Raw genomic sequence first — 20,000 nt, 5'->3', positions numbered from 1 at the left:
GGAGAGGGAAGTAGTCCTAAATTAGGATATAATTTATTTCGGACATATGGAAGTTGCGTCTGGTAAGTGAAATCTGGGATTCATAGTCCGTAGAGTTATTTATCCGCTTCAGGTGTTTATGGAAGATTTTTAGGCCAACGTTTCTCTCGTCTCTGCTGAGCATATTCACGGCAAAGGACAGGAGTAGACTGATGTTTATGTTTGTTTCAGATTAAGCCACCCTTGTACTGGCACGGGCACGGGCTCCTGGAGCAGCCCAGCAGCAGCAGCAGGGGGGGGGGGATAGGATAGAGTGAGGGTTCGATTTCAAATCGGTTTAAGCCCCTAAGGGTCGGAAGGAAGATAAGGTTTGGAAGGGGGTAGAATGGGGGTGAAATGAAGGTATAAGGGGAAGGATAAAAGAATGGGACAGACCCATTTGTCGTTGTGTGTGTAATGTGATGTTTTTACTTTTTTATTTTAATGTTGACGTCAGTTCGACCTAAGACCTGTTGAGTGACGTGAAACAATTGAAACTGTTAGGAGGCTTGAGAAGGTTTTTACTAGTTTAAGGTTCCAATATTGGATCGTCCTCCCTCTCTCCCTCCCTGCAGGGGGGGAGGGAGGGGGGACTCAGACCACGGTGCTATACAGAAGTTAGTAATGTGCTTGGGTTAGTATGTTAGTTTACTTTCGGGCTCTCTTCCCGATGGATTGGCAACTGCACAGTGTCAGTCTTCAGAGAGGGTGCTGTGAGAGTCTAACTACTATTGGTGCAAGATAGGAGCCACCTGGGACGAGTGCTATAGAAAAGGAGTGCTCTTTTTGCAATTTTCTTGAAATTAAGTGTTCCAGGTGGCAGCAAGGTGAAACTTAATTCTATTTCCAACTCCACTTGCAACTCCAACTCCAACCACTAATTCTAGTGCTAACCAGGGACTTAGTAACTACAGTTTTGTCGGGGGAGGGTTGAAGATACCAGCGTATAATGACACTGGTATTTCCAGATCGCCTCCTTTCCCTTACTTTTTTTTTTTTTTTGCGGGGGAGGGTTGAAGATACCAGAGTATGGTCTGCTGAGCCCTACTCTTTATATACGGGATGGTCAGCAGAGGGTCAACTGCATGCTGACAGCTGATTGGCTGAGGCGAAATGTGCGCCGGTGATTGGACGGCGAGAATTTTCTCAAGCCAAAGTCTCAAGCCTGATGGTCGCACTGCTACAGTCTCGTCGATCGGCGGGGCTGCTGCGTGACGTCACGCAGGGTATTATCCGGAGAATATTTTCATTGGTCGCCGGGTGGCTCGCTGGATCTTGCATTGCAGGGCCATGAGTTTCGCTTGCTATGGTGTCTGTTGCAGGGTTTTGCACAGTAGGTCGTCTAATGCTGGTGGAGAGGAAGAGAACTTCCTGGGTTGAATTTATTGAGGGCCCCACTTGCTGTATTAAGAACGCCTCTAGCAATCTTAGGCGTCTCGAAACCGGGACCTTTCCAATTATCTCGGTGTTTTCGATAATCGTATTTCTTGCGATGTTCGTATGATGGGAATCACTCATATGGAGTTTTATAGACCCTTCTTGCGCATGACAGGAAATCCTCTTAGCCAGTTTCATGGTGGTCATACTTATATATGAGCTTTTCAGTCGAGAAACATGCCAAGTGCCATTTTTGAAATATATTAAATTAAATTAAAAATACTTTGGCCCAGGATGGCGCTTGGCATGTTTCTCGACTGGGCATCTGAAATGGTATACCACGTTCGTCTGTTTAAGGGGGATCTCTTATCGGCGGGGCCGGGTTATTCTTCATTATCAGGTCTCTTGTGCGCCTATTTTGGTAGTAAATGACGAGGTCCAGTTGGGCGCTGACGTCAGTGGTGGATGCATTCTCTGCAATAATTTTCTTAATGGCGTGTACGTCCTCCTGGTATTTGGGGTGCATTCTTGCTTTAAAGTAGTTAAATTCTTTCTCGTGGGTGGGGCTGCGGTTGTTCAAGTTCGTCATACCACCGATCCAGTGCTGTACGTGTTCACGAGCATTTGGGAAACGCGGTCGAGTTCTTGGTGGGTGTCCTGCCAGGACGAACAGTGTGTCAAGGCCCTCCTTACGAAGGTCTTGATGGAGGTATTTTTATACCTTGCAGAACACTCGCTGCCTCCATTAAGGCGGAGGCCAAGGTTGGTCTGCTTCACGGACACGGAGGTTCTCAGGCCGCCGTCGGTCTTGCAGACGAGAACGCCCAGAAAGGGAAGCTGTCCGCTCCTGCTGAATTCCACTGTATAATTTAGCGAGCTCTATTCTTGGAAAGTGCGGCGGAGTGACTCTACTTCGTTCTCGTCGTCAGTCCTCATAAACGTGCGGCCTTCCTATACGGGGAAAAAACCCGCTCTTATACTGCTCCCATATAAAAGTTGGAGACGAGCACGCCTAAAGGCAATCCCATTGCCACACCATCTTTTTGTCTATACATATGGCCCTTGTGGGTGAGAAAGGGACCTTCTTCGTGCATATCCCAAGGAGGGCCCTTAGGGACCCCTCCGGGATATTCATGTGCGGCGTAGAGGTGTCCCCGTGGACACGATTCGTCTACGGGAACATTTATTATTATTACTGAAGAAATCCACAATGGTGTAGGTGCCAATATACGTTAAAAATATATATACAAAACGAGAGCTTTCGAGAACCTTCTCGATTCTCCTCCTCAAATGGGACTGAGGAGGAGAATCGAGAAGGTTCTCGAAAGCTCTCGTTTTGTCTATATATCTTTAATATATATTTACACCTACACAACTGTGGCTTTCTTCAGCTATTATGATAATTATTATTATTATTATTATTATTATTATTATTATTATTATTATTATTATTATTATTATTATTACTCAGAAAGAATAAACATTACCAAGGACCATGGCAAAAGTTCACTGCCTTTCAAAGCAACCTTCCGCTGAATAGATGCTCATAGGTGAACAGATTTTAATAGAAAACAACGAATAAATATTTTTTAAAACATCAAATACACATTTAAATCCAAAACTGCACAAAACATGAAAAAATTGAAGAATGGCACATGGAACTTTAGTGAACAAGGGTGATCAACCCAAATTTGAACAGGAAAGACACCCACATCCTTCGTTTAACTTTAATCTTGACAGAGTTATGAGTATTTGCATAAAGAAGAAGAAGAAGAAGAAGAAGAAGAAGAAGAAGAAGAAGAAGAAGAAGAAGAAGAAGAGAGAGAGAGAGAGAGAGAGAGAGAGAGAGAAGGGGGGGGGTTTCATTTAGGAAAGAAAGAGACTATTCAAAATCAAGAGAATGGGAAAGCATTTCTCCACCTAAAAGAGATGAGTAAAAGTCAGGTATTTTAATATATTTACACAAATATATGTATAGTATACATACATTTATATATATATATGTATATATATATATATATATATATATATATATATATATATATATATATATATATATATATAATATATGTATATATATACAGAGAGAGAGAGAGAGAGAGAGAGAGAGAGAGAGAGAGAGAGAGAGAGAGAGAAGATGTTACATAAAGAGGCAACCAAACCTTACAGAGACTGAAAAAGCATAGAGAGAGAGAGAGAGAGAGAGAGAGAGAGAGAGAGAGAGAGAGAGAGAGAGAGAGAATGTTTCATTAACAGGCGACCAGACCTTACTGAGACTGAAAGAGCACAGAGAGAGAGAGAGAGAGAGAGCCTTGCCCTCCGCACTCCGTCCCGTCCAGCTAAATAATCAACTACATCTCTCAATCAGAGAAACGTCAAGGGCTTTTCAAAACCCCCATCTATATTCAATTGAACATGGAATCATTCGGGTATATGATCCAGGGTTTACGGATCGAAGAAGAAGAAGAATAAAAAAGAAAAGAAAAAAAAGACCCTATCGCGATGAAGCAGGGGGAACTTCGTGTAGGGACATTTGACTTTTAGTTGAGATAAAATCTTGTCAGCATTTCATACCAAGATAGGGATTAAATAGAGAGAGAATGTCTGAACCTCAGAACGGGTATACTCTGTATGTATGTATGTGTTTAACAGAAAATGTCTGAACCTCAGAACAGTAATACTCTGTAAGTATATATGAATGTGTGTATGTCAGTATATATAATGTTTTTCTCATTGTGAAAGTTATCTGGTTGGTTAAAATATATATTATGCTGACACACACACATATACATAATATAAATAAATAAATAAATATATATATATATATTATATATATACATGTTTTATATATATATATATATATATATACATATATATATATATATATATATATATATATATATATATATATATATATATATATATATATATATATATACATATATTATATATATATATATATATATATATATATATATATATATATATAACATTATATATTTGTATAAATTAAATAACTCATAATGAGAAAAATATATTATATACATCGGTACTGCGAGGAAAAATGTCACAACCTGGTACGATAGACACAAATCAGAGCCTGACACATGATTTGCTAACGGCAAAAGTAAGAAAAAGTTAAAACTACGCCTGAGGAAGAAATTAATCTAATATCAGTGTACCAGAATAATTTCGTAAAAAAATTTAAATCTAATGATAATTCACCAACATTTTTAATGTACAACGAAAGTGCTTAAATCTTTAATCTGACAAGAAATAAACAATTTTTCAGTGTAATACACTGCACTAAATCTTAATCCTAATACAACTGCACTAAAATTTTAATCCTGATACAACTGCACTAAAATTTTAATCTTAGTACAATTGCACTATAATTTTAATCCTAATACTACTGCACTAAAATTTTAATCCTAATACAATTGCACTAAAATTTTAATCCTAATACAACTGCACTAAAATTTTAATCCTAATACAATTGCACTAAAATTTTAATCCTAATACAACTGCACTAAAATTTTAATCTTAATACAATTGCACTAAAATTTTAATCTTAGTACAATTGCACTAAAATTTTAATCCTAATACAATTGCACTAAAATTTCAATCCTAATACAGTTGCACTAAAATTTTAATCCTAAAACAGTTGCACTAAAATTTTAATCTTAATACAATTGCACTAAAATTTTAATCTTAGTACAACTGCACTAAAATTTTAATCTTAATACAACTGCACTAAAATTTTAATCCTAATACAACTGCACTAAAATTTTAATCTTAGTACAATTGTACTAAAATTTTAATCCTAATACAACTGCACTAAAATTTTAATCCTAATGCAATTGCACTAAAATTTTAATCCTAATACAATTGCACTAAAATTTTAATCCTAATACAATTGCACTAAAATTTTAATCCTAATACAACTGCACTACAATTTTAATCCTAATACAAAATTTAATCCTAATACAACAGCACTACAATTTTAATCCTAATACAATTGCACTAAAATTTTAATCCTAATACAACAGAACTAAAATTTTAACCCTAATACAACTGCACTAAAATTTTAATCTTAATACAATTGCACTAAAATTTTAATCTTAGTACAATTGCACTAAAATTTTAATCCTAATACAATTGCACTAAAATTTTAATCCTAATACAATTGCACTAAAATTTTAATTCTAATAAAGTTGCACTAAAATTTTAATCCTAATACAACGCACTAAAATTTTAATCCTAATACAACTGCGTTAAAATTTTAATCCTAATATAACTGCACTGAAATTTTAATCCTAATTCAATTGCACTAAAATTTTATTCCTAAGACAACTGCACTAAAATTTTACTCTTAGTACAATTGCACTAAAATTTTAATCCTAATATAAATGCACTAAAATTTTAATCCTAATATAGTTGCACTAAAATTTTAATCCTAATACAATTGCACTAAAATTTTAATCCTAATACAATGCACTAAAATTTTAGTCCTAATAAACTGCACTAAAATTTTAATCGTAAAATACAACTGCACTAAAATTTTAGTCCTAATAAACTGCACTAAAATTTTAATAATACAATACAACTGCACTAAAATTTTAATCCTAATAAAATTGCACTAAAATTTTAATCCTAATACAACTGCACTAATTTTTTAATCCTAATACAACTGCACTAAAATTTTAATCCTAATACAACTGCACTAAAATTTTAATCCTAATACAACTGCACTAATTTTGTAATCCTAATACAACTGCACTAATTTCTTAATCCTAATAGAATTGCACTGAAATTTTAATCCTAATAGAATTGCACTAAAATTTTAATCCTAATACCAGGGTAATAAAATTTTAATCCTAATACAATTGTACTGAAGTTTTAATCTTAATACAATACACTAAAATTTTAATCTTAATACAATGCACTAAAATTTTAATCCTAATAAACTGCACTAAAATTTTAATCATAAAATACAACTGCGCTAAAATTTTAATCCTAATACAACTGCACTAATTTTTTAATCCTAATACCACTGCACTAATTTTTTAATCCTAATATAACTGCACTAAAATTTTAATCCTAATACAACTGCACTAATTTTTTAATCCTAATACAATTGCACTAATTTCTTAATCCTAATAGAATTGCACTGAAATTTTAATCCTAACACAACTGCACTAAAATTTTAATCCTATTAGAATTAAACTAAAATTTTAATCCTAATACAATTGTACTGAAATTTTAATCCTAATACAATACACTAAAATTTTAATCCTAATACAATGCACTAAAATTTTAATCCTAATACAATGCACTAAAGTTTTAATCCTAATACAACTGCACTAAAATTTCCAATCTAATACAAATTCATAAAAAAAATTCCTGAATCGAATTCCAGCACACCATCAACGTTGAAAAGAACAGCAAACCTCGAATGTCTATTTAGTAAAACGCTTCGCGAAGAAAAACCGAAATAAAACGAACAGCGGACTCTTTTTTTTTTTTTTCGTTCAAAAGAATATTTCAGAATCGAATTGTAAATAACGAAAAAACCCAAAAGAAAAATTGAATCCTCCGCGATTTTTCCCCTTTCGCTTTTAAATGGATAAATGTAAAAGAATCTGATGGGGAACAAACTTCAACAAGAGACACCCATTTATAGAAAGCTGGAAAAATGTTTTAACTTTTATCATCGTGCAATCACATCTGCGTATCTCTGGCATCTGGGAAGGGAGGAGAGTAATGCTGATGTGTATGAGAGAGAGAGAGAGAGAGAGAGAGAGAGAGAGAGAGAGAGAGAGAGAGAGAGAGAGAAGGCGGAACTAAGAATTCAGGAGAGCTTCTATTGGGGATGCAAGCTGTCCTGTGTGTGCGTAACTGTATCCGGAATGAGAGAGAGAGAGAGAGAGAGAGAGAGAGAGAGAGAGAGAGAGAGAGAGAGAGCAACTCCTTGCGCTACTGTAAAACTACAACGTTATAAAACAATCGTGCCTCTTCACCTACTCCCCCACCTTTCAGCCCAACGACAATAGTTCTGGAGAGAGAGAGAGAGAGAGAGAGAGAGAGAGAGAGAGAGAGAGAGAGAGAGAGAGAGAGAGAGAGAGAGAGAGAGAGAGAGAGAGAGAGAGAGAGAGAGAAGCGGAGTCGATGTTCCTATGCAATATGCCTCGGACGGTGCATGTCGCTCTTTCGCAGCTGACAGAAGCAGACGGCTGGTGCCTGTCAGTATGAAGACAGGGGGGCCAAAGAATAAATATTATATACGCTACCTTTGGTCCAAAGTCTATTGGGGTCATGCTGATTGGTCAGACACTGGAGGAGCAAAAGTGAAAATCACTACAAGGCTCCGGGGTGGCTGCAGTTGGATTGGATTATAGAGTTTAGGGCAAAGGCCAAGCACTGGGACATATGAGGCCATTCAGCGCTGAAAGGGAAACTGAGAATAAAGGTCTGAAAGGTGTAACAGGAGGAAAACCTCGCAGTTGCACTATGAAATAATTGTTAGGAGAGGGGGCGATAGCAAAATGGAAGAAAGATAATATGAATGGAGGTAGAGTAAAAGGACTAAATGGGGCTGCAGCTAGGGGCCGAAGGGACGCTGCAAAAAACCTTTAGTAATGTCTACAGTGCACACCGTGAGGCGCACTGACGGCATTATCCCCCTACGGGGGTGGATGTACTTCTAACCCGACTTATTTCATTTCTAGGTTTATTCCTGGTCCTGTTTTCTTACAAATTTTATTTAACTTTGATCAATTCTTTTTTATATTACTGATTTCATTATGTTTTTTTCACATTTTATGCTTCCTCTCTAGAACTCTATATTTCTTGCATACTTCTGCTAAAGTTTCGCCTTTCAATAATCGCAATGCTTGATGATGATAATCAAATCAAAGTACATGAGCAATAACATAATCTTGCTTCCCGTAAGAGGCGAACTTTTTTTACTTTTTTTTTTTCCCAAGGGTGTACGATGATAAGAGGATAAGAGGATGTCCTTCCGAGAGGGGGAAAAAAAGCTGAGAAGGGCTAATGCTTCTGTCAGGTCAGAAATACGTAGCAATGAAAGAATGATACAACAGGAATGATGAACGAAGCAAAACAGTGACTCACCTCTGGGCAAGGGAAATATGGGACCCGTTTCTTCAGTCAGTACCAATGCACTACGTGAAGGACGAGCAGAGATATCAGACGCCACAGCTGATGGGATTAAAAAAAGTTATTTTGGGTACATAGAACGGCTGACGATGCTTTCTGCTTCATAAATTCACTGACCTGGGTATGAATGATACGGACGATTGAGATTTTTGTGTAATTATAATTTTTCATATGGATACCAATGATAAAGCAGAAATCAAAGTTAGATCCCATGCAATCAAACAAAGGTAAGGAATGTTAAAAAACTGACTTAGCGATCTCATTAAAATACTTAATGAGCCAACAGACAGTTCAAGAATACTAGTCAGTCTAGTCACCCAAGACTACGGTAATATCAATGACATAAAGTTCACACATGGGTAGCAACACAATTTTCTTGAAACAGCTACGTTCATCTGGAGTTAACAATACAAAGACTGAATACAGTTGATTACATGACAAAGGCTGAAAATGGCATATATACAAGCTAGACAGATTTGTTCAAGCCGAATGACGAATCCCTTCTGAAGGAATAACAGCAAATTGTCCACTGACATCAGTTATGGAATATGAATGCAATGTGTACATTAATATTCGCGATCAAAAGGCATTAACAATACATAAGTAAGCATACAAAACAACATAAAAATGAGTAAGAGCCACAATACATATCTTAGGCAAATTTATAGCATAGTATGTCTCGTGAGAACTATTGTCCGTAAATTTTAGGGCAGACGTGATATGGCGGTTAATAAATTCTATTTCCTCCAGCTCATGAACGGAGAAAAGTCAGACCCAAAGGTCAAGGTTCATTGTTGCGCTTTGACATAATCATGCACTTTTCATCGTATTACTGAATATTTCGTTTTTTGTTTACCTTACTCTTGTATTATTATTGTTGAGCCAAAGAGATCTATTTAGTTTCTCAATTTCCTCACCGAATCAGGATCAAAGTAGGTACTATATGAAGAAAATGTTATATTTCCCTTTGGGATTCACGCCCACAGAGCGAGGAGGCCGAAGCCCACAATGACGCCTAAAGCATATAAGCGTATTTCGGTTTCATAAATCAATGCTACAGACGTCAGGAATAAGTCTATTCAGTTCTAATAAAATGTGTTTGAATGGACAATCACCCCTACCATACACACACACACTTATATATATATATATATATATATATATATATATATATATATATATATATATATATATATATATATATATATATAATATATATATATATATATATATATATATATATATATATATATATATTATATATATATATATAATATATATATATATATATATATATATATATATATATATATATATATATATATATAAATATATATATATATAATATATATATATATAATATATATATATATATATATATATATATATATATATATATATATATATATATATATATATATATATATGTCCTGACTTTCATTATCTTCAAGTAAGATTGCAGATTGGGAGGAAGGCTATTCATTTCTTCTCCTGGAGGGCATGAGTGACAATTTATACCACTCCATTAAAATTGAAGGGCATGCATTTTGTAAAAAATCTCACAAAAAAAGGCATACAAGCTATTGTACACTTGTTGGGAAAAAACAGAATTTCTAAGAGATAGAATATTCACGAGAGAGAGAGAGAGAGAGAGAGAGAGAGAGAGAGAGAGAGAGAGAGAGAGAGAGAGAGATTCTTTCCAGAAGAGACGAAGAGATTTTATCCAAAGAACAGGTGGAGGGAGATTTTTCATTAGAGAGAGATACAAAGAGGAGATTCACTTTCAAGAATAGATTTAGATCTTAACCCAAAGAATAGACGAGAACAGATTTTTCATGAGAGAGAGAGAGAGAGAGAGAGAGAGAGAGAGAGAGAGAGAGAGAGAGAGAGAGAGAGAGAGAGACTGATTTTCATTAAGTTTGCAGCAAGATTGCATACAAGAATTCCGAGAGAGCAGCCTCGTCGCCATTTCAAGAAACTAGATAAACAGCTGATTTGAATACGAAAAAGGTATATGTACAGCGATGGAAAGACAGATATGAAATCATTTATACCCTACAGAAGTAGTTGCGATGACAAGTTAAGCGTGACAAACAACTTGACGACCAGAGAGAACAGACTGACGGTAGGAATAGCCATATATTTTGTTGTTATCATCATTATCAAGTTTTTTTTATTATCAGACAGTCATGATCGTTAGATTATAATCAATATTTTTATCAATAACAAATATCCACCAGCTCTCTTCAGGAAAAAAAAAAGACCGACATGAGATCAACCAATCTCTCTCTCTCTCTCTCCAATATCTAGAGAAATGTTTTTAGTCGGAATCATCTAAGGCTAGATAGATGAATCTGATATCGATCATGGAGTTCAAAAGAGAAATAACCAATAAAACATTTTCACGTATATACGGAACGTAGGTGATTGGTCACAGGTGACGAAAGAGAGAGAGAGAGAGAGAGAGAGAGAGAGAGAGAGAGAGAGAGAGAGAGAGAGAGAGAGAGAGAGAGAAAATTACATAAAGGTCTGGGCTATTGAGAAGAGGTTTTCACAAGTGGAATGTAAGTTCATCTGCTATCGAACTCCGCTTGTTAAATTAAATAAATAAAATCATCGATTGCAGGAATGAAGGATGCCATTATACGCTCTCACGTTTCCCTCAGATTTTTAAAATATTAACAGGATCGCAGCCGGAATATATATATGTATATATATATATATATATAAATATATATATATATATATATATATATATATATATATATATATATATATATATATATATATCTATATATATATATATAAGTATATACACACACATATATACAATATACATTTACATATATATATATATATTATATATTACATATACACACACACACACACACACACACACATATATATATATATATATATATATATATATATATATATATATATATATATATATATATATATATATATGTATATATATATATATATATATATATATATATATATACAAATATATGTATATATATGCACTGTATATGCGCTTCTTCCCTCGTTTCTGCAGCGACTAACGACCTGACCTCGTTGGGCAAGGACGCTGTGACCTCGTTTCACTGCCTGCTTCTTTGATCCAGTGGGAAGAGTCTTGTCTGTCGCGTAATGAGATATTAAGATTGCAAGAAATATGGGACCCTTGTCATATTGAGGCCAATATGTCAAGTCAACAGCTGTTAGGTCAATTTACGACGGTTTTACCAAAACGGGTTAAACAGACAATGATTAAGGCGTTGTTATTTACTGCGCACTATAGATATATACCGCACATACCTTCTGTCTCTGATGTATGTATATATAACTATATATGTAAACTATATATACAAACACAAAACACACACACACACACACACACATATATATATATATATATATATATATATATATATACATAAATACATACATACATATATACAGACATACATACTTACATGCATAGATATATACAGACACACGTTATATATATATATATATATATATATATATATATATATATATATATATATATATATATATATATATATATAGCTTAATGATAAATAATATTGCCAAGACCAGGAAGAACATTCTTTATTGTACAAGCTTTGAGGTATAAAACCTCATCATCAGGCTGAAAAAACCGACAAGGATGAGAATCAATAAAATTACAATAAAATGAATCGTGTAATTTCATAGTAGGTACTCAATTAGGTCGTTAAATATTTTACTTTGTGAGTGGTAGTTTGTTTACATTTCACTTTAGTTTTATTTTCATATTTTTATGTTTGTGTTTTTAATTTTTCGTTATTTTACGTCTCACCCTTTTAGTTTGTATTTACTTGTTCATTTTATATATTTCGTTAGTATTTTTGCTGAAGATTTATTATGACAATTCATTTTATTGTAATTTTATTGATTCTCATCCTTGTCGGTTTTTTCAGCCTGATGATGAGGTTTTATACCTCGAAAGCTTGTACAATAAAGAATGTTCTTCCTGGTCTTGGCAATATTATTTATCATTAAGCTAAGATTTCCAAGTAGCCGCCCAATTACCGAGACTATATATATATATACATACATATACATATATATACGTACTTACCATCAAGTACCTAAAGAACCATTTTAATGAAGAAGAAATCCTTCAATATACTCACTCTTTGATATCTCGCTATCGATAGAACAAGCTGCAGCATTTCCTAACATCCTGTGCAGCAGCTTCAAAGCTGCAAAACAACAGCAGTCAAACTACTCCAAGACTTCTTGAAAGTAGCGTCGAATGAAGAGACCCTCGTCACTTATAAAAATAAAATTCTTCGATGGCAGAAACCTCACTGTCTCGAATATGTTAAGAATGACGAGAAACTCGCTGTTTAATCTATCCACCGATGACGGAACCTCGCTGTTTTCTCGATACCCAAAAACCCCAACACAAAAAGATGAGAGGCTCTCGCTGAGAAATTCACCCCGGGTGTCAAACTAATCATCAGCGTCACTAATTGCAAAATGTGCTGCCAGAGACTTCTACAAGCTTCCAGTGTTATTTAGACGCTTGGTTTTAACCGAGGATGGTTGTCATGGCGACGCTGGTGCGATGCCAACACAATATATCATGAGAATCTGTGATCGTATATCATACGGATGCAAACTCGCGCGGAGACACGTTTTATACACACACGAATATACAGTATGTATATATATATATATATATATATATATATATATATATATATATATATATATATATATATATATATATACAGTATGCTCACATACACACATATATATATACTGTATGTATATGCTTTTGGGGCAAAGTTTTTCTTGAATGCAGATATTGTTGAATTCTGTGACTTTCTGATTGTTGATCAACTTCTTGTTAGTCTGACAATATCTTCTGAACGTAGATTCAGAAAATATTGTCAAAATAATAAGTTGATCAACAATCAAAATTCAACGAAATCTATACACACACACATATAATATATATATATATATATATATATATATATATATATATATATATATATTATATATGTACAGAGAGAGAGAGAGAGAGAGAGAGAGAGAGAGAGAGAGATACCCAGTCTGACCAATATATCATAGTGTTACCAGTTAGTTTTTTAAAGCAGAAATACATACACTTATCTTTTATGCACTCATCACTACAAGCCTATATCTAAGCGGATAATAAATGAAGAATCTTTCACCTTGGCAAGATTCGATCCCATGCACATCTTTGTAGCAACTTACAGCGTTTTTCGTAGAATCTCGCATGTGTGGGGTCGAACCCTCCTCCGGTAGATGACAATTCCTTCAAATATCTATATTTAGTTTGCATACACTCGTACTCTTGTAGTGATGAGCGTATCTGAAAGTGCCAGAAAGTCATTACGACTAATATAAATTCATGTATGTACTTGGTAAAATTGGCCAGTGATTATATACAGTATATATATAATATATATACACAGTATATATGTGTGTGATGTACATGCGCTACCGGGGTCTAAGCGTTGTCAGGCAAGGCAGCCGATCGAGACTACGGTCTACCCCAAAGCCAAATCAAAGTCCTTCAAAAGAAGGCACCGTGCTTACCCCACACAAAAAATTGGAAAAAACACGTAAAGAGAAGAAGAAGAAGAAGAAGAAGAAGAAGAAGAAGAAGAAGAAGAAGAAGAAGAAGAAGAAAAAGAAGAAGAAGTATATGTGTGTGTGCGCGTGCAAGACTATTTTCTTTCTCCCTTTCTCCTTTCTAAACATGATATCGTCTACCCCAACAGCTTTCAACAAATAAAACGAAGAAAACATAAGAGGAAAATAAAAGAAGAGAACCTCCAAACGCTAAAGATCAGAGAAAAAATAATACCAAGAGAAAGACAGTATGGGAACGCAAGAGGTTGAAGGCGGGGGGTACATTGTGTGTTACTGGCAACTGGTGGAGAAGAAAAGACTGGAGGGGTTGACAAGATAATGAACTTATAACGAGAAGGAGCACAAGAAATGGTGGTTAAGGCGAGTAGGGGAGGTGGGTGGATGGGGGTGTTAGAGAGAGAGAGAGAGAGAGAGAGAGAGAGAGAGAGAGAGAGAGAGAGAGAGAGAGAAATGAACTAGCACAAGGGAGGGGATTATTAGCAAGAGAGGGAAATGAGAGACGGAGGGGGAAACAAGCTGAGAGGAGTAAAAGAGGTTAAGGGGGGGAGTTCTACTAATACTGTGGGAGTGAAAACTGGGGTGGTAAAGGATGGGAGTTGGCCAAGGAATGAACTCCTAACAGAAGTGAAATACGGAGCTAGATTACTAGCTACTTACATAGGGCAGTTCCTCATTGGAGGGGTGGGCATAGTTCTCAGCTAGCACGCTGCTGACCCAGCGTTCGATTCCCCAACCGGCCAATGAAGAATTAGAGGAATTTATTTCGGTGATAGAAATTACTTCTCGTCATAATGTGGTCTAGATTCTGCACAAGCTGTAGGTCCTGCTGCTAGGTAACCAATTGGTTCTTGGCCACGTAAAATAAATTAATCCTCTGGCCACTTAGGAGAGCTGTTAATCAGCTCAGTAGTCCGGTTAAACTAAGGTATACTTAACTTAACTTACATGGGGTGGAAGGCGGGGAAGGGTTATGAGAGAGATGTACAGAAAAGCAAGTGGTCTGAGTACAAAGCCAATACAACAAATCACTTTCATGGGCAACGCACTGTCCCAAGAGAATTTATAAGACACCTAAATCTCTCTGAGAGAGAGAGAGAGAGAGAGAGAGAGAGAGAGAGAGAGAGAGAGAGAGAGAGAGAGAGAGAGAATCTAACTTATTAAAACCCTCACTGGACAAACCTCTTTCTTAAATAATCTCGAAATTTCTCGAGAAACAGATGAGACCAAACCGACCTGGAATCCATTGGATTAAATAACTGTCTGGAAGCAAGTAAGGGAGGATTGATTGAGAAGATCCAATCTGCAGAGAGCTCTCTTTCACTTCGTTTGATTTTTTTTTGTCCCTTTTCATCTCTTTATCTATCTCCATCTATTAACTCAGTCGTCATGCCTTCAATATCGTGGCCTTTGGAGCTTTGTTTAAAGGACGTTTATGTCGTCTATAATCCTCTCAGGGCTGGATTCTAATAAGGATAAAAGGATTCTCTTATATCTTGAGGGACTCAGAGTTTCAGCTTATTTTTCTATAATAACTATAATTATAAAGGTAATAATAACAATATACATAACAAAACGCAATGTGTACCTATATATTTAATACTTCTGTGTGTAACAACGATATTCTAAGAGTAGACTTGCCGTCGTCGGCCCGGGCCAGTCTCTCCCCACTTATCCCCAGAGAAGTTTGGGAGGTGCGAGGTTCGGGACGTACGTAGCGTCCTTTGGGCCGAGACGTCTCGGCCCGCCCTCATATCGTAGACATTGTTTGAGGGTATGGCTACACGAGTAATAATCATGTTAATATCGAAGCCTTAATCATACTTGAAACGGACCTGAGAAGTCTGGTGTGAGCGGAGCAGGCAAAAAGCAAAAGAAATAAATAATAATAAGAGGAGAAACAAAAGCAACAACGATGGATAAAGGTTAAAGTAACAACAAAGCTTATAATACAGACTGCTTTTAATCTCTTTATTCCTAGCAATGTTTTCCCCGACGTATTTCAATAAGGGGCAAAATACTTTTGAACGTGCTAAATGACGAGTGTTTATGTTAGGTTAAAATAGAATAGAATATAGGATTTAGGACAAAGGTCAGGCGCTGGGACCTATGAGGTCATGCAGCGCTGAAATGGAAACTGACATTACAAAGGTTTGAAAAGTGTGAAAACCTCGCAGTTGCACTGTGAATCCAGCGTTAAGAGAGGGTGGAAAGCAAGACGGAAGAAAGAGAATATGAAAGGAGGTACAGTAAAAGGAATACAAAGGGGGTGCAGCTTGGGGACGAAGGGACGCTGCAAAGAACCTTTAAATAATGCCTACAGTGCACCGCATGAGGTGCACTGACGGCGCTTCCCCCCTGCGGGGTTATGTTAGGCTAGATTCAATTAGGTTAGGTTGTGATGGTGATACTCTTGTGTACATTCGTTAACATTTTCCTTTAAACATCATTAAATATTAATGTTTGCAGCTTTAACAAAATGTTAGGCAATTTTTAGTGCTATTGCCATTTCCCTTGATGAAGGACCGATGCACAATAAGTTAAACTATAAGTTTAGCTTCGCAGGCATTTTTACTTAACCCCTTTGCTTTCAGCTTTCGAAAGCATTAGCTAGATTCCCAGCCTGAAGGGACATTAAAGCACACATGTCCTCCCTGTTAAATATTAACTAATTTACTTAAAGCACACATGTCCTCCCTGTTACATATTAATGAATTTACTTATTACTGTAATTGCATTTTACTCTTTTCTTCCTGACTGTGTGTCATTTCCTGTATCTGCGTAATGATATCATGTTCAGTGGAAGTCTGTCAAACTATTACATAGCTTTTAGTCTGGATCAGTGCTCCTGAAAGAAATTGCTGCATCAGCTGCACTGATCTTGTATAGAGTCTTCTCTATTTTCCTCATAACAGTTTTTTTTCTGTTACTACAACAGGCGGGTGACGCGCCAATGTGATTCATCAGGAGGAGTTAAAGTCCAGGGATAAGTAAGTCAAATATGGTGAGCATCGTCCGTAGAATTATTTATATAATCATATATAAGGACAAAATTATATATGTCGACTCTGGTTACGAGTCAAAATCTTGAAGTGGCCAACGTTTCCCCCGGCCACTTCAAGATTTTGACTTGTAACCAGAATAGACATACCTGTATATTTATCATTATATATAAACATATAAATAATTCTACGGATTATGCTCACCATATTTGACTTACTTATCCCCGGAATTTAAGTCCTCTTGATGAATCTTACTCGCCAGTTGTAGCAACGGAGAGAAAACTGTTATAAGTAATCATTATTATCTGAAAGGGCCAATGACCCCGGAGTAACTTAAGACCCACAGCATCGACGAGTAACGTAACAGCTTTCCTATACCCATCATTTACGAAGGGGAGCCAGAAAATCGGAAAATAAAGGAAGAGAACGCGGGCAAAATCCGTTCCCTTAAACACGAATATCCAGTCTACATTACCCACGATCGCCACAAGATTACAAGGCTCTAGGGAATAATGACCCTTATATTCACGGGGCCACAGATCTCATTCATAAGGCGAAAACCCTGTAATTCGGATATAAAGCCGAAAATATTTCTTCATTAGGGACGTTCGATGGGGGAGGAAAATGCTGAAACATTCGGTTATTAAAAAAGGAACATCTATACTAAGATCAAAAGACTGGTGGATTCATACGCAACACAGGGAATACCTGATAGCTTTCAGCCTTCAAGGAAAAAAAAAAGAAATAAAAAAAAAATAAATAAATAAAAAAAAGAAAACCGTGAATTAGTAAACATGCCGTATACGAAAAAGAGAGCTTAAACCGAGATTAACATATTCCGGGGTATCCAGGCGCTTTTGAACTGGAAACTTTTTACATTTCCAACTTTTGAAAAGAGTTTTTACAAGAGTTATTATCGCTTGTGTATTTTTTCCTTGCGTTTTGAAGCGATGTGTATGATATGCTGACATACTGGTTAGTGTAAAATTCACTTTCTTTTGACGGAATTCACAATTTCCAACGCAAAAAACAAATGCAACAATTAGGAACGGAAAATATACATCTAAATAATGGGTAATATGTAATGAAATACTTCGGAAATAGTAGTAAAAGAATGATACGATTATGCAAAATATGATTACGGAACACTGAGAAATAGAATAATGAAAATATGAATTTATCGTCATTCCAGATATACGGCGGTAAAACACTCTGACAATAAAAAAAAATCTTCAAAAAAGTTCAGATAACACAATTCAGCTCAATAATCCGTATACATTTAAAGTAGATAAAGATACTAAGATAATACGGGGGAAAATTAGACAAAAGAACTATGCCATGGCAATCAGATTAGTTGGCCGAGTACACATCATCACTTATATATTACAAACAGCAGGAGACTCGTTTTCTGTTGAGTACATCTTACAGTCAGTTCTTATTTTCACCTTAGTGAAAATAACGATTGACAATACCATAAAAACCCGTTCGTTTAAATCGCTAAAAGGGTCCTCATCAGTATGGAATCAATTATTTCTGTTAAAACAAGAAAAATGCACAGCTGAACAGAACCCTAACTGATATCAATACTCGGCAAATGATTATTTTTTTTAGACAACGATGATTATGACAATACTTTTAGTTTATTTCGCCTCTCAATCCGTTCAGAACTTGATGATATTAGAATATATATATATATATATATATATATATACATATATATATATATATATATATATTTATATATATATATATATATATATATATATATATATATTATATATATAAATAAAAATATGTAACCAGTAAAACGAGACTCAAAAAGAAAATGTTCCCCCATCCGCACAAAACAAAGTGGCATTAGAGGTATACTTTTCACATTAACACATTGTCGGCAACGTTGAAAACATTTCATGTATTGTCTGCTACACTGAAAGGGCTGGCGATTAAAACTTTCGATAACCGAAATGATAATAGGGTGTCTTTTTGTGTGTGTGTGTGTGTCGCTCTCTCATTATGGCGGGATACAACAAAAACTTTCCACAATAGGAATTCATTGTTAAGTTACGGTTTTCATTAGGGAATGAGTTTCCAGGCCCACCGAGAGAGAGAGAGAGAGAGAGAGAGAGAGAGAGAGAGAGAGAGAGAGAGAGAGAGAGTACAAAGTGGAAAATTTTAAAGAACTCTCGTAGTTTTGTAAAGTTGGTAATACATGTAATGAGAGAGAGAGAGAGAGAGAGAGAGAGAGAGTACAAAGTGGAACATTTCAAAGAACTCTCATGAAGGAGTTTTGTAAATTTGGTAATACATGTAATGAGAGAGAGAGAGAGAGAGAGAGAGAGAGAGAGAGAGAGAGAGAGAGAGAGAGAGAGAGAGTGAAAAATTTCAAAGAACTCTCATACAGTAGTTTTGTAAAGTTGGTAATACATGTAATGAGAGACAGAGAGAGAGAGAGAGAGAGAGAGAGAGAGAGAGAGAGAGAGAGAGAGAGAGAGAGAGAGAGAGAGAGAGTGTACAAAGTGAAAAATTTCACAGAACTCTTGTAGTTTTGTAAAGCTGGTAATACATGTAATGAGAGAGAGAGAGAGAGAGAGAGAGAGAGAGAGAGAGAGAGAGAGAGAGAGAGAGAGAGAGCAATGTCAGAAGGCAAGTAATTCTGATTACTAGATACTTCAACCACAGGTTGAAATCTCCATTGCATTAGCAATAAAATCCATTGATAAAAGCGTTAAGTATCTCCAACATTAC

General features: G+C 35.6%; 1 protein-coding gene across 1 annotated transcript in view; it reads right to left on the bottom strand.

The window, feature by feature from the left end:
- The window catches only part of LOC136836368 (uncharacterized), a 269,452-nt gene that overhangs the window by 48,013 nt on the left and 201,439 nt on the right, over positions 1-20,000 (bottom strand). The window contains exon 3 of the mRNA XM_067100560.1: positions 8,530-8,616. Within this exon, the coding sequence (XP_066956661.1) occupies positions 8,530-8,616 (87 nt within the window). The remainder of the gene's footprint in view (positions 1-8,529; positions 8,617-20,000) is intronic.

The sequence above is a fragment of the Macrobrachium rosenbergii genome, chromosome 56 (genome assembly GCF_040412425.1).
Source record: "Macrobrachium rosenbergii isolate ZJJX-2024 chromosome 56, ASM4041242v1, whole genome shotgun sequence".
NCBI lineage: Eukaryota > Metazoa > Arthropoda > Malacostraca > Decapoda > Palaemonidae > Macrobrachium > Macrobrachium rosenbergii.
The sequence above is the reverse complement of the archived record's forward strand: the minus strand, read 5'-3'. Positions and strand labels throughout refer to the sequence as shown.